General features: G+C 32.2%; 1 protein-coding gene across 1 annotated transcript; it reads left to right on the top strand.

The window, feature by feature from the left end:
• The first annotated feature begins 8,590 nt into the window (after nt 1-8,590).
• Nucleotides 8,591-11,295, top strand: TPPH (Haloacid dehalogenase-like hydrolase (HAD) superfamily protein). Its single transcript, XM_088121741.1, has 11 exons — nt 8,591-8,932; nt 9,050-9,190; nt 9,272-9,343; nt 9,464-9,556; nt 9,683-9,739; nt 9,830-9,931; nt 10,063-10,140; nt 10,267-10,336; nt 10,441-10,511; nt 10,628-10,720; nt 10,845-11,295. The coding sequence occupies exons 1-11, from the start codon at nt 8,681-8,683 to the stop codon at nt 10,914-10,916; spliced, it is 1,101 nt and encodes a 366-aa protein (XP_087977867.1). The 5' UTR covers nt 8,591-8,680; the 3' UTR covers nt 10,917-11,295.
• Nucleotides 11,296-13,597: the final 2,302 nt, after the last annotated feature.

The raw sequence follows: 13,597 nt of genomic DNA, 5'->3' as shown, positions 1-13,597 counted from the left end.
TTTGAGTTTATCGACCATTTAACATATTTAAAATGATATCATGGTAAAGAGGTCATGTATTGGAACTCTAATATTTATCATTGGTTGAATTAGATTTGAGGTTGATAGTTAGATTTGGGGGCGTGGGTGAATAAAAAGTTAAAAAGTGTAATTGTTGATCTATAGTTCTTCAAATTTGTAATTGAGTAGGACTTGAATTATACTATCTCCTCCAAATCTTATTTAATAGAGTATCGAAATCATTGTTCTATCAATTGATGTTAAATGTTAAAAAAATATATATATAAGTCTAGGGATTAGAACGTTTTGCTCAACCCAAAGTACAATAATTGGGAGTTTATTGTTTTCAAATTTGAATATTTGCAAGAAAAAGTAATGAACAATCGAGGTTTTTGTTATTGCGTTTATAATGGAAGTGAAGAACATCTTATCATTTGTCTGATTTGTGCAGCCTTTTGATTAATTCTATTAGAATATGAAACAATATATTCAGAGAGAAGAATCCAACACAATTGAAAGTGTGAGGTAAGTATGTGTTTTGAGCCCACTGATTAAATTAAATCATTGTTTTATAAAGGTTTATTTGATATTCAGACTTTAATATGTCAAAATAAAGTTATATTCTCACCATCAAAATTGACAAGTTACCTCTACCAATGGCTGAAATGAAAAGCACCAAAAAGCCATGGCTGAGAGAATACATAGCAATGAAAGTCTAGGGTTTAAGAGCACTATTATCTCAAAATTGTCAACGGAAGAAGAGAACATTTTCAACCTATTCCCCCTCCAAAAATGTTCTCGTTAGGTTTCAAATGTAAATCATTTCAAAAATTCCATATGCTATTTTCAGTAGAACTAATTAAAAATGCTAAATGAATTACAACCGTCCAAAACTTTAGAAATGAGATGATATGCGCTTGAAGATTCCACCAAGCACCACCGTTTTACAGACTTATTTTCAATCTCCAATATTCGTGTCATAACCAACACAAAACTTTAGTCCCTTTCCTACCAAAATCAAAGCAAGTATTACGGATGAAATATTTGGGTTTTGTTACACTATGTGAATATAAATAAATATTTAGCCCTGTTGGTTTCCCTAAAAGCTTGCTACTTTAACTTTATCTTGTGGCATGCGCATAGGGGAGTTTTGGCATAAAGTAATAATTTTTATGTACACAAACCATCTTTTATATATGGTAAATCGCGATCTCCAGACAAGATAATGGTGGGATTGTATTAAATAACATATATTACTCGTGGCAAAGGACACTTTTACTTAATATTATAAAAATAAACTAAACTGGTTCTACTTTATGTGAAAGATCTCAATCTTGGATTCGGTTGCATGCTTAGGGCGAGTGTTACAAAATTATTATTGTTATTGGTGAACATTGGGCGTTGAAATTGACACACAAAAAATGATTAGAGAGAAATTAATTAAATTGGGTAGAATTATATTCGGGAAACAGAGCCCTCCAGAAACAAAGAAATTCAAACAAGTGGGAATAAGAATATATTAATAAATTTCAGCTTTAGATTTAGAATGCAAGACCAAACTATTAATATTCGGTGTTGAATTAGAAGTTTAGAGAGAGCGTGAAAAAGTTTGGTGTGGCGTAAATATGCGGAATGGAACAAAATTGATTATTATGAAAACAGTGATGAGTTTTGAAAGGTGGGAGTTAGAGAAGATATTTTAAAAATGATGAATCCCGACAAAGATTCTGATTACTTGGAAATCCATGAAACCGACCTGGACATTACTAGGAAGGTCCCACTTTATGCATCATTTAACGACCAGTTCGGCAGGAGAAATTATGCCTCTATACTTGTCCAAACTAGAGCTACAGATAAGCCCTGCCTAGGCCTAGCTAGTTTATCGCTTTTATCCAAATTATTCTTGCCTTTCCTTCTTCCTTCTCAGAAACAGATGGAGACAAATTAAGAAAGAAAAAGCAGCTGGACCGATCAGACCATGCCCTCTTATCAATATGTATTGTGTTTAAATAAAAGTAACAACATTAAATCTGTTAAATCACCCCTAAACTCAAATTATTAAATTTGATTTTTGAGTAGAAAATAACTGAAAAATTTAAAAAAATCAATAAAATAAAGAAACAATATAGATTTCTCCTCTCGAACCCAATTACACAAAATACTATTTCAAAGCAAATACCGTTCAGTTAACTAGAACTAATATACCAGACTTAAATGAGATGATTAAAATCCAAGGTCATTGACTCCTTTTATAGTAGTTGGAACACATCCCCTCTCGTTGTACCTTTTCGATATGGGACACCTTCTAGCACTTGGAGCTTCATTCTTGTACTTTTCCAATATGGAACAACTTCAATTCCACACCAATATTTTGCCAAAAAAACCCAATAGTTTCATTATAGAGATACAAACACAAGATCTCCTACTTTGATACTATATTAAATCAACCAATTGTCTTTTATTTTTATGGGATCCTTAACATGCTCCTCAAGATGGTGGTTCTTTTGGGATCACCAACCTTGATCATATACAATGTTTTGATCGAATGCTCGTTTCAGCTTGTTACGATACTATATCAAGATATGTGAGATTCTATCTCACAATCAATTGACAAGAAGAGGAGTAATTCACGTATATTATAAACTTTTGTTAGGTTCTTTATTTTTCAACGTGGAATTCTTAATACCGTATCATCATCTTAAACTTTTTGGGTTGATTGGTGAGATTTAACATGGTATCTAAGCAAGAATGTTCTATTTTGAAACCCTTGCAAATTTTCTCCCCATTTAATATTGATTACTACTTATTGTCCCTTGTACAAATTTCCAGGTCTACGGTGAGAAACAGTGTAAGTACCTCTAAGTAACATATCAAATTTACCGTATTCGTGAATTTAAACTTTTTGGTTATTTAAGCTTTGATTTTGCCAATAATTACGGTTCTTTTCCTCGTAAAAAACAGGTAAAAGAAAAGGATAGTCGGCTTTATATAACATGTCAAAGATATACTATAAGTGAATGGGATCAAGAGATTAATTAATGAACTCAAAATAAAAGAAGAGATCACATTACCAGAATGATTTAAGAGTAAGAGACAACTTTAAAAGGAGAGCAAAACCATAAGGTTGGCTTTAATTTTGACACGAAGACAAAGACCTAATTGGACGCACTTGCCGACCACAAATAGCAAGTTAGTACATAAGTGGCAATGTCTCTCTCTGCTAAAGAAAGGGTTTCTTTTTCCAACTTTATGGAATGTATATATACAACATCTAATTATCATTTATATTTTTTCACATATGTAGCAAATCTCGGTCAAAGTCTCCAATTATTGATTTTTTTTCTTAGGGTTAATTTGCTATTAAACCTTCAAATTACCCTATTTTAAATTTTGATCAATTGGTTTTGTTACTTTGGCTTAACATCTCTGTCATGTCACATTACTAATTTTAACGCTTCCCCAAATCCAAAATTGTACTTCAACTTTGGAATCAAGTCTATAGATGCTTTAATCACATCTATCCAAAAATATGAATAAATTTTTAGAAAGATTACAAGTAAAAAATAGAACCATAAATTCATGTATAACTGAAGATATCATATTTTTATTGATATAAGCTTCTTAGATAGAGTTTTAAAATAAATTTATGTGGGCTTAAGCTTAAAACTTAAAGTGAAGAATAATGGACAAATGTGAAGATAGAGGATGTCCCTTGTCCTCCCATATCAAAGGTTCAAAAAGGCTAATTATTAATTTAAATGACTAAGTTAATATTTTTAAAAAGCTAATTTTATTATCATTAAAATATTATCGCCAAAATGTAGATTGCATTGTAAAAAGTTCTAGAAAATAAGCTTTTATCTGCAAAATAAAAATATAAATTGTTATCATATAGAGGCTCAAAATTTTTCTGCTGTTAATGATGCCTCATTGTTAATTAATAATCTCTGTATTGATCAAAAAAATTAAAATAAGTAGAAGAAAACTATCTTAGAATTTAATCCACACGTTTAGTCGTTAACATTTTAAGAGGAACAAAAAAGAAAAAGTTGTTTTTTTTTATCACTTTTAGATAAATTTAAATTAAAATATTTTGATGGATTAGTGGAATTTCCCATTGAAACACAACTAATTATTAGAAATGAATAAAGAGTAACCTAACCAACCCAATTAAAGGAACAGAATGAAGAAAATAATTAATTTCTAAACCTCTAAAATAGGGTCCACAAACCGACCCAATAAAAAGAAAAGGACATTTTTATGGAGGGTCTTATGGAATATTCTACAAGCTGTAGCACAACTTTTTATACAATCTTAACCAAGAAGTATAAATTCTAAACAATTGTATGCGTAGTGTTCAGAGCTGAATGTAAATTAGGTAAGTCTTGAAAAGATGGTTATCACAAAACAAGTATTTGATTCCCCAGACAACAATATAATGCATACTATTTTCCTTCAGAAAATGTAAAATGTAAGGTTTAATTGAAGGAATGACATGTATGATTTTGATGTTAAGATTGGAGTAAATGGTGGTGATTATCAATATGATTCAATTTCAAAATCATTGGACAATGAGAAGAATAATTTATATTTATTATAAATATTTAAATCTCTTATCTTTTCAATATTTGATCATGGAATTAAGATATAATGTAATTTAGAGAAAAAAGACAGAAGAAAAAAATTATTAAGAATTGCAGGTAAAATTGACTTTAAAATGAATTATTTCTCTCATTTATCATTTTGACAGGGAACCTCGAGAATATCAATCAAATTACAAGAGAAGTAAGGATTATTGAATGATGGGAGGGTAGACCCCCACCTAGCTAAGGTAGCTAGGCTGGCGGGTACTGGCAGCTGCAGTGCACGTGAGTATTCCCAGAATGCCGCCGACCACCGTAGTCCTCGCCGACAGCCGACGCACGTGCGTGCATGCCTATTGTGCCCTTCGTAGGTCAGGTCTATGAGGCTCGGCCATTACGACACGTAACTCTAACCTCTACCATCCTCAGTAGCATGTAAGCTGTGGATGTTTCTTGTTGGGTGGATTGCCAACACTTGATTGCCGCGCGCTGCACCCCCCGCTTCGGGTCTCGTGCCACACACTTCCATGAGCGTTGATCCAGGCGGCCGGGTTAAATGTACTTTGTAAAATAAATAACGGGATGTTGGAAGTGACCTATAATATTGATAGTTAGGTTCTCCCTTCAGATACCCCTTTATCTGTCTATTTTTTGTTTGCTTCTATTTAAAGTTTTTGGTACACTTAGAATTATATGAGGACTACATATTTCTTTGTCATTTCACTTATACATTTAAGTTTAGATTATGATTCTGATATTAAATGTTGAGAGTCCATATCGTTCCAATTCTCACAATAATATGATATTTTTCGTTTTGGACAAAACTCTTATAATTTTACTTTTAGTTTGATGTATAATCAAAGAATCTTGTATCAATGATCTTATTTTTTTCTAGTCAATTTTGCACGTTCTTTACAAACACGACAAGGCTTTTTTACTTAAATTTATTATCTTTCTTTGTATTTTATGCTAGGTTCAAGCTTGAGTACAGACTAATTGCTGCCTTCATTTCCTTCGGTTCAGTTTTTGTAGCTATTGTCAAAGTTGAAGGTTTCAACTTCAAAGTTCCAAGTTCCAAGTCTTGGTGTTTTGGGTTAAATTTGATCTCTAATCCCTATAAAGCAGTGGGAAACCAAATATAATAACTATTAAATCAATGTCGCCACCAAACGTATTAAGACTTTGAGTTTGGATTACAGTGATGAACTCATTAAATTAGTCATGCATGTGAGACATTCTGACTCTAATTAATGTGTTCATATGGTCTTTTTAGAATCTTTTATTTTATTTTATTTTCGTGAAGGCGCCAATACAGAGGAGTGACGAGGAGGACTAACTTTCCATAATTTTCTTAATTGGAACATGATTATAATTTATACGTTTCACATGTCTTCCCCATTTTTCTCTCTAATTATGAATATTTATGTATAATGTAGACTTGGAGGGCAATTTAAAGCATTTTAAAACACTTTTCTTTTAACAGTGTTTTGTTGTCACCGACGACCTACATATTTTTAGACTAATTGAGGGTTTTATTCTTTTCAAACTCTTGAACTTGGTGTGATTTCAATAATATAAATAATATATTTATATTTAAAAGTCATTGAAAAAAAAAAGACTATTTTTCACAACAATTATCAAACAAACTTTCTTTTCTCTTTCTTGCCGATCATTGTCTCATCAAGCTTATAATAATAAATAAACAAAACATGAGAGAAAGAAAGAAAGAAAAGCCTAGGCATTTCACCATTTTTATTCTCGTTTTCAACTTTTCTTACCATTACTTTTGTTAATGGTTAAATTTGGGTTTTATGTGTTGGTTTATCTACCATTATTTTATTTCATTCTAAAATAATAGCATTTTGCAAACAGTGTGTGTATATATATATATATATATATATATATATATTAAGAATTTTCGTAGCTAGTTTTTGTCAATGTTTTTCCTTTTTTTAGTACAACATGTTGGGAAGGGGATTCGAACTCACAATCTCTTAATTTGAGGTATATGATAATTACCACCGAACTATGTTCGTTTAAGCTTTTTCAATGTTTGATGAACAATATTAATGCGCTTTTATATGCTAATATTATGTTTGATGGACAAAAATATGTATATACTTTGCGCATGCTATTTACCTGTCCATTCAGCATATATAATTTCAAAGCAATTTTTTATACTGGTTTTTGTGACAAATGATGTTGTCTGTGTCTCGAATAAACAAATTTTCCAAACACATGTCAGTTATATATGGTATTAGCAAAAGTTTTCCATTTTATTTTTTATAATATTTGGATAGTAAAGCCATACTACTGTAAATTATTGAATAAATTTTAATAGAGAGAGAGAGAGAGAGAGAGAGAGAGAGAGAGAGAGAGAAATGGTCAGAGGTTGTTGTATTTGAATGGAGAAGTCAGACAAGATAAATAAATAAAAAAAAAAAGGATAAATAAAATAAGAAAAGAGTAATATTCTAATTTCGAGTGTTGGGAGTATTTGGAATATGCGGTGTGTGGGGTGGGACAGAAGAGGAAAAGGAAAAGAAAAATGGATGATTTTGGTGCCTCTACTCTACTCTACTCTACTCTACTGTGTGTGTAATACAAGGGGGAATTGAATTGAAAAGTAGATAGACCAAAGACGAATTTTCCTTTAATTTGAAGCCACATTCACTCAGCTAATTCCTTCAGCTCACATATCTACCCTTTTGTGTTCTACTACTCCAAATCTGTTTATAACTCATGAAAGTTTTAATATTTAAGAAGGTTTCGATAAACTAATGAAAAATCAAAATGTGTTTATAACTTACCAAACCTAATTAAATCTTTAAATAACAAAAATCTATTCTTAATTTTGAGGATAGTTTTCACCGTAGAGATGAAATTGTTCAAATTTTAAATCATAAAAACTCATATTGTTACCTATTAAAGTTTAATAACTAAATTATTACAAATTTAAAAATATAGCACTAAATCCTTGTAAATTAAAATTTTGCGACTAAAACATTACTTCAGACGAGAATACAAAGGTCCAGAAAATATTTTCTCAACCTACTTTTTATTTTTGTCAAATAATTAATGACAGTCCGAAAAGGAGTAGATTTTATGCAACGGGTGAGGACAAGGTCAATAATTGAGGTGATATTTAATAAATTACAGTAGATTGGTAAAAAACAATAATAATAATGGCCATGTATTAATTATTTGGGGGGATGCAATGCATATAGCTCTAGCTACGTCTAATGAGGAGAAATAAGGTAACTGCTTTGTTGTTAAATTTAGATATATAATATATATATATTCCAACAGTTTTGCAGGGTACTGAAGCCGCTTGTTTTGGTGGATTTTACAAGGGGCGTTTCTGTCCTTTCCTCTACATTAAAAGAAAACGTCCTTCGTTATCTCTAATTTTAGCTACCTTACCAACCGCCCACAACATCAACTGCAACTATTTATGGCAAAACAGCCCTTCCTTAACAAACCAGTGGGTTCTCTCTTTCACTACTTTCAATCTCTCCAAACTATCAATGTCGGTTTCTTTTTCTTTACTTTATTATTCTACCAAAAACTAAAACCCTCATCACGATTCACATTTTATAAATGCTTATTATGAAATAGTAGTTTGCAGTGTCATATTCTCTTTTGTGAAATATAATTTATCCAATTTTAACTAGTGGTTTTTGATAAATTATGTTAAATAAGCAACCTAGAATAATAAATGGATTGAACAGTTTTTTCCGTTCCTACTATTGAATATGAAATGAAGAACAATGTAAGAAACAAAAGTTATACATTGTGGTGTGCAAGTGCGTGAGGCAGGGAAAGCTAAGGGGAGCAAATTATTGTAGGGAGTAGCATAATTATAATATAATAGAAAATTTTTTTAATAATTAGAAATAGGCCACGTGGCGGAAAGCAGGTTGGTTTGACTTGGATGAGGAATGTTGGCCACGTGGAGACAACCACTTCCCCGTCTCCAACTCTATAAATCCCACCACTTCCCCCTCTCAATTCTCTCACTCAACTCCCCTCTCTTATTTCTCTATTTTGCGTAATTTCTGCTTCTCCCAAGTATTTCCCAACATTAATTTTTAAACATGACGAACCCGAATGTTGTAGTATCCGACCCGAAATCCGGCATCAACATGGCCATCACCCTCACAGTATCCAACTCCTCCATCTTCCAACCCACCGCCCAGAAGCCGCCGGCCGGACCCACCACTGGCGCCGGAGGCTACATCTCCATTTCTCGCCCCGCCGCACGCTGGGTCGACTCAATGCGAGCCTCGTCTCCCAGTCGTATTAAATCCACTTCTTCTTCTCTCTCCGACGACCATATTTCTTGGATGGTGAACTCACCAACCTCTCTCCTCCGATTTCTTTCACCATCTCATGTGATTTTAATTATTAGTTTAAGAATACTAAATTTGAGTTTTTTTTTTTTGTTTTTTTTTTTTTTAACACAGCTTCATCATCCTTCCGCGTTGGAGATGTTTGAGCAGATAATTGATGCTTCCAAAGGGAAGCAAATAGTCATGTTTTTGGACTATGATGGTACACTTTCGCCAATTGTGGACGACCCAGATCGAGCTTTCATGTCTCGTGCGGTCAGTTAGTTATTATTATTCATTACATTCATTTTTGGACAATAGCTTCTTCTTTTAACTTTTGTTTTGACTTCCTAACAGATGAGAAAAACGGTGAAAAAGGTAGCGAGAAGCTTCCCCACCGCAATAGTGAGCGGGAGGCGGAGAGACAAGGTATGGTATGGTAAATATTTATATAAAATATTTGTAATTTTTTTGGTTGAATTTAATGTTGTCCACACATGACAATATGACATGATATATGTATTTTGTATTGTCTGTTTTTGATTGCAGGTTTATGGGTTTGTGAAATTAGAAGAACTGTATTATGCCGGAAGCCATGGAATGGATATTAAAGGACCGACAAAAGATTCCAATTACACTAAAGTGGGTGAATTGTTGTGCTTTATTTTTACCACCCACCACCACCTGACCTGACATATTCTCTTTTTACCACTGCTCTGCTCCCAATTCTTTTCTCAATATTAATTTTCCTTTCATTTGCTCTTCCAGTGTACCCAATCTGTTCTCTTTCAACCTGCCAGTGAATTTCTTCCCATGATCGACCAGGTAATCATAGTAATAATAATTTCATTTTCTCTCTTTTTACTCCAAAATACACCCAATAAAGCCAAATCCTTGTTTCTTTTTCTTTTTCAGGTTTATAAACAGCTGGTTGAAAAAACAAAATCAACTCCAGGAGCAAAGGTGGAGAACAACAAGTTCTGTCTCTCTGTGCACTTTCGCTGTGTCGAAGAAAAGGTAAATTCGTCATTATATAATTAATTTTCACTATTCATAATAAAACACATCTTTATACTACTGTTCTACCTCTAATTCAATAAAGTAGATTCATTATTGATTAATGAGCCTGTCCTCTTTGAAAAATACAGAAATGGAATGAATTGGCTCAACAAGTGAAATCTGTGTTGAAGGACTTCCCCAAGCTCCAACTAACCTACGGAAGAAAGGTAAAATTTTTAAATAACTGTATTTGTACTTTGTAATATTCTTTTATTACAAAAATTACGGACAAACATATACATAAATACACATGAGTAGAAAATGCTTCTAATTAATCTTCCATTTCTACACAGGTATTAGAGATTCGTCCAACCATTAAGTGGGATAAAGGAAAGGCTTTGGAATTTTTATTGGAGTCACTCGGTGAGTTTTACCTTTCCATAAATTTAATTACCATTTCAAAGATTATATATATATATATATATATATATATAATTAATTAATGCTAATCACTTTGTTATTAATAGGATTCAACAGTTGTTCGGATGTTTTTCCCGTTTATATTGGTGATGATCGAACCGATGAAGATGCATTTAAGGTACATGCGGGAGATTTTCTGTTTTTGATAAAATACCCTTCTCTTTGTTCAAATTTAAAATATTGTATTTCCGATCCACCTCCTGATGATTCTAAAATTGTAATTTACACATTCAGATCATAAGAGAGAGAGGACAAGGTTTCGGGATTCTTGTGTCCAAATTTCCAAAGGAAACAAGTGCTTCTTATTCCTTACGTGAACCTTCCGAGGCAAGTACACTTACATAGACCTTACATAATATATACGCCAAATTTGTACATGAGTGCTTTAGTTTTGTCTTGTTGTACATATATTATAGTTTCTTATTATAATTTTGTTTTGGTTTGATTATAGGTTATGTATTTTTTGCAACGCTTGGCTGAGTGGAAGAAGAGGCCTCCATTGGTAGGGCAGTGCGACTGCTAGAAGGTAGATGTGAAATACGAGGACGTTTTGGTCTTGGTAAGGAAAGCTACAAAACCAAACGCCTTTTTCCAATCAAATGTTAAAGAAGGAGTTGGTTCCGATTGGTCGGTCTATATATAATATATATATATCCATATGTAACTTATAATTGTTCAGAATATTTTAGTTAGAACTTAGATATATATATTTTATATTATATGGAAATAGAAGAAAAAGTTAGGTGGGTGTGGGGGGAAGTTAGTGGGGAAGCTTGGGGTTTTTTTTTTCTTGTACTTGTACATCCTTGGTAACTGTGTGTACAAAGGAAGGGATCGGAAGACAAACAAAATCTGCAACTCTTCAACTTGATTAATCAAGAAATGCATGCCTAATTATCTTATCTTCTCTCTCTTTCTTTATAGTCTAGTAGTAATTAATTTGATAAACACTTGTACTAATTTCACACAATGCGCTATTATTATTTGTGAATTTTAGCTTTTGATATCCTAACAGATCAACTTAGTGATTTTAATGTGAAACTTTAGCAAAAAGTTGTTTGATTTTGAATTATGCTTGTATGTATATATGATACCAAATACCAACAAAACAAAAAAGTTGCAAGGAGTGAGAGAATCCACGAGAGTAAATGAGATAATAGAGGAGATACGGGAACGCCTTACGGCTCTCTTTTATTGACCATTATATTATTACCATAACTACAAAGGGAAGACTTTTATTTGTTGATACTTCAGTGGAGTACAAGATTGCCTCATATGGAAATGACCTATGTGTTTTATTTATTTAATCTATCTACATAATCAAATCTTTATGATAACAATCTATCCCTTCAACCTATGATTTCAATCTAAATCTCTCGGAGTTTAATTTTCCATCTTCTCAACAAATAAAAAGTTCGGTGGCGTCTTCAAGTCAATTATCATTAATGTTAATCTAATACAAATCGATGCTCGTTTACTCTGACACGACCCGAACTTGAGATCTTGAGTAGGGGATACTTCAAGATCCCAAGCACTTGCTACTACGCCATTCTCTCGGAGACTCATTAGTGTGTAATATAATAAATTTTGTAATATAGTTATATGCTCAATATTTAAATTCATCTAGAAAGAAAATTGAATATATACTTTTCCAATTTTTGTATAAAATATTCATTAGAAGTAACCATCACCACTGAGTTAAATAGGTTAACACCATTAAATATCTCTCAAAGACCCATGTGATAATTCAAATAATTTAATATACTTCAATTTCTTTTGTAGAGTCAACAATAATTGTGAGTGAGAAGAAACAAACAAAACATGCGCGTTATATATTATATATGTGTCTAAATACATACATATATATAATTTATATAAGCGAAAAAAAGAATGGTGTGGCCTAACTAATCCCTTCGATGCCCTATCATGTTTTTTTTTTCTTCTCTGAGAAACGATGCTCTATCATGTTTTCAACATTATTGTTCCGTCATTTTTTTCACATCATCGCTGGCGTCTAAACATAATTTAATTAACACAATTTTTTCTAATTAATAACATGAAATGACTCAATTATATGGAGCTTTAATGGCCTATATTATAACCATATTTTCTTTTGCAGGGAGGGAGGAGGCTATGATTTAGGCTAACCTTTTTATGAGAGAATCCTTTATTATTATTATTATTTTATGCAACCAGGGAATCTGCAGTGATATAATATAATGTTCCCAAGGGGAGCTGCCCTGCCACCACGTTGCAAGCTAGCAACTGCAACTCCATTAAGAATTAAATGCAAGCAATATTCACTTGATATGCTTCTAGATAAATTATTTCTAATTACAATAAGTGGAACTCCAACCTCTAACTTCTGGAATAAACTATAAATAAATCGTTAAAATGAAAATTAAATACAAAGTAGGGAGTAGAAAACAAATACTCAAATATGCCCTTATATGGACACAAGGCATGGATATGATCCTACCTTATTTTCTAATAATTTAGGACATGTTTTAAATTATACAACTTCTTAAAAAGGAAATTCAAAATTAATAAGTTTATGCATTTTTAAGTTAAAAAAATAGTTCTGATCCTAAAAAATTGTTATTTTGTCCTATATTATACTGTTATTTATGTCTATTTTTTATGCTTAGCAAGCACTCGAAATGTGCCTAATAATTAAGTATCGAAACCATATAGACTTTGTACAAAAATTAGTATGTGACACACATGTATTAAAACCAACTAACACGTGTCTGATAAATATCGGAATGTCCAGTTGGAAATGTTAAGCGAAAATGAAATGTGGTTAGCTTATTGATTAAGAGTGCAATAAATTAACTTTGTTTTCTTATTGTGTCTGTCTGTCAAAAAGCAGTGGGGGCAGAAGGATGAATATAAGAAACAGAGAAGGAAAAGGGAATGGGAATGGCGGGTATTGGGTGTTGAGATTTGAAAGAGGCCCACCAGGGAGAGAATCTGGTTCAAATATTTAGGTAATTTTGAGAGCTTTATTAAGAAGATGGGGGATAATTATAAGGGTTGCATTGGGTTTGGTTTGGTGAGTTTTAATTTAGTGAAAGGGAAGAATTGGTGGTTGAAGAAGGAGTTGGAATTCCACTGAAAAGAGGATGGGGAAAAAACACATGGGGAGTTGGAGTTTAGATCAATACATACAGACACTGACATGAATCCAACATTGTGTAAACT

This window comes from Momordica charantia, assembly GCF_013281855.1.
Source record: "Momordica charantia cultivar OHB3-1 chromosome 1 unlocalized genomic scaffold, Mcharantia_2.0 BLBB01000001.1, whole genome shotgun sequence".
Classification (NCBI taxonomy): Eukaryota; Viridiplantae; Streptophyta; class Magnoliopsida; order Cucurbitales; family Cucurbitaceae; genus Momordica; species Momordica charantia.
Note: the sequence above shows the minus strand (reverse complement) of the source record. Positions and strands in the feature narration are given on the sequence as shown.

Excerpts from the sequence above, each read along its gene's own strand:
- TPPH (XM_088121741.1), top strand. The coding sequence starts at position 8,681 with ATGACGAACCCGAATGTTGTAGTATCCGACCCGAAATCCGGCATCAAC. Across the intron at positions 9,740-9,829 it reads TTCTTCCCATGATCGACCAG|GTTTATAAACAGCTGGTTGA; the intron begins GTAATCATAGTA and ends TTTCTTTTTCAG. Across the intron at positions 10,337-10,440 it reads ATTTTTATTGGAGTCACTCG|GATTCAACAGTTGTTCGGAT; the intron begins GTGAGTTTTACC and ends TGTTATTAATAG.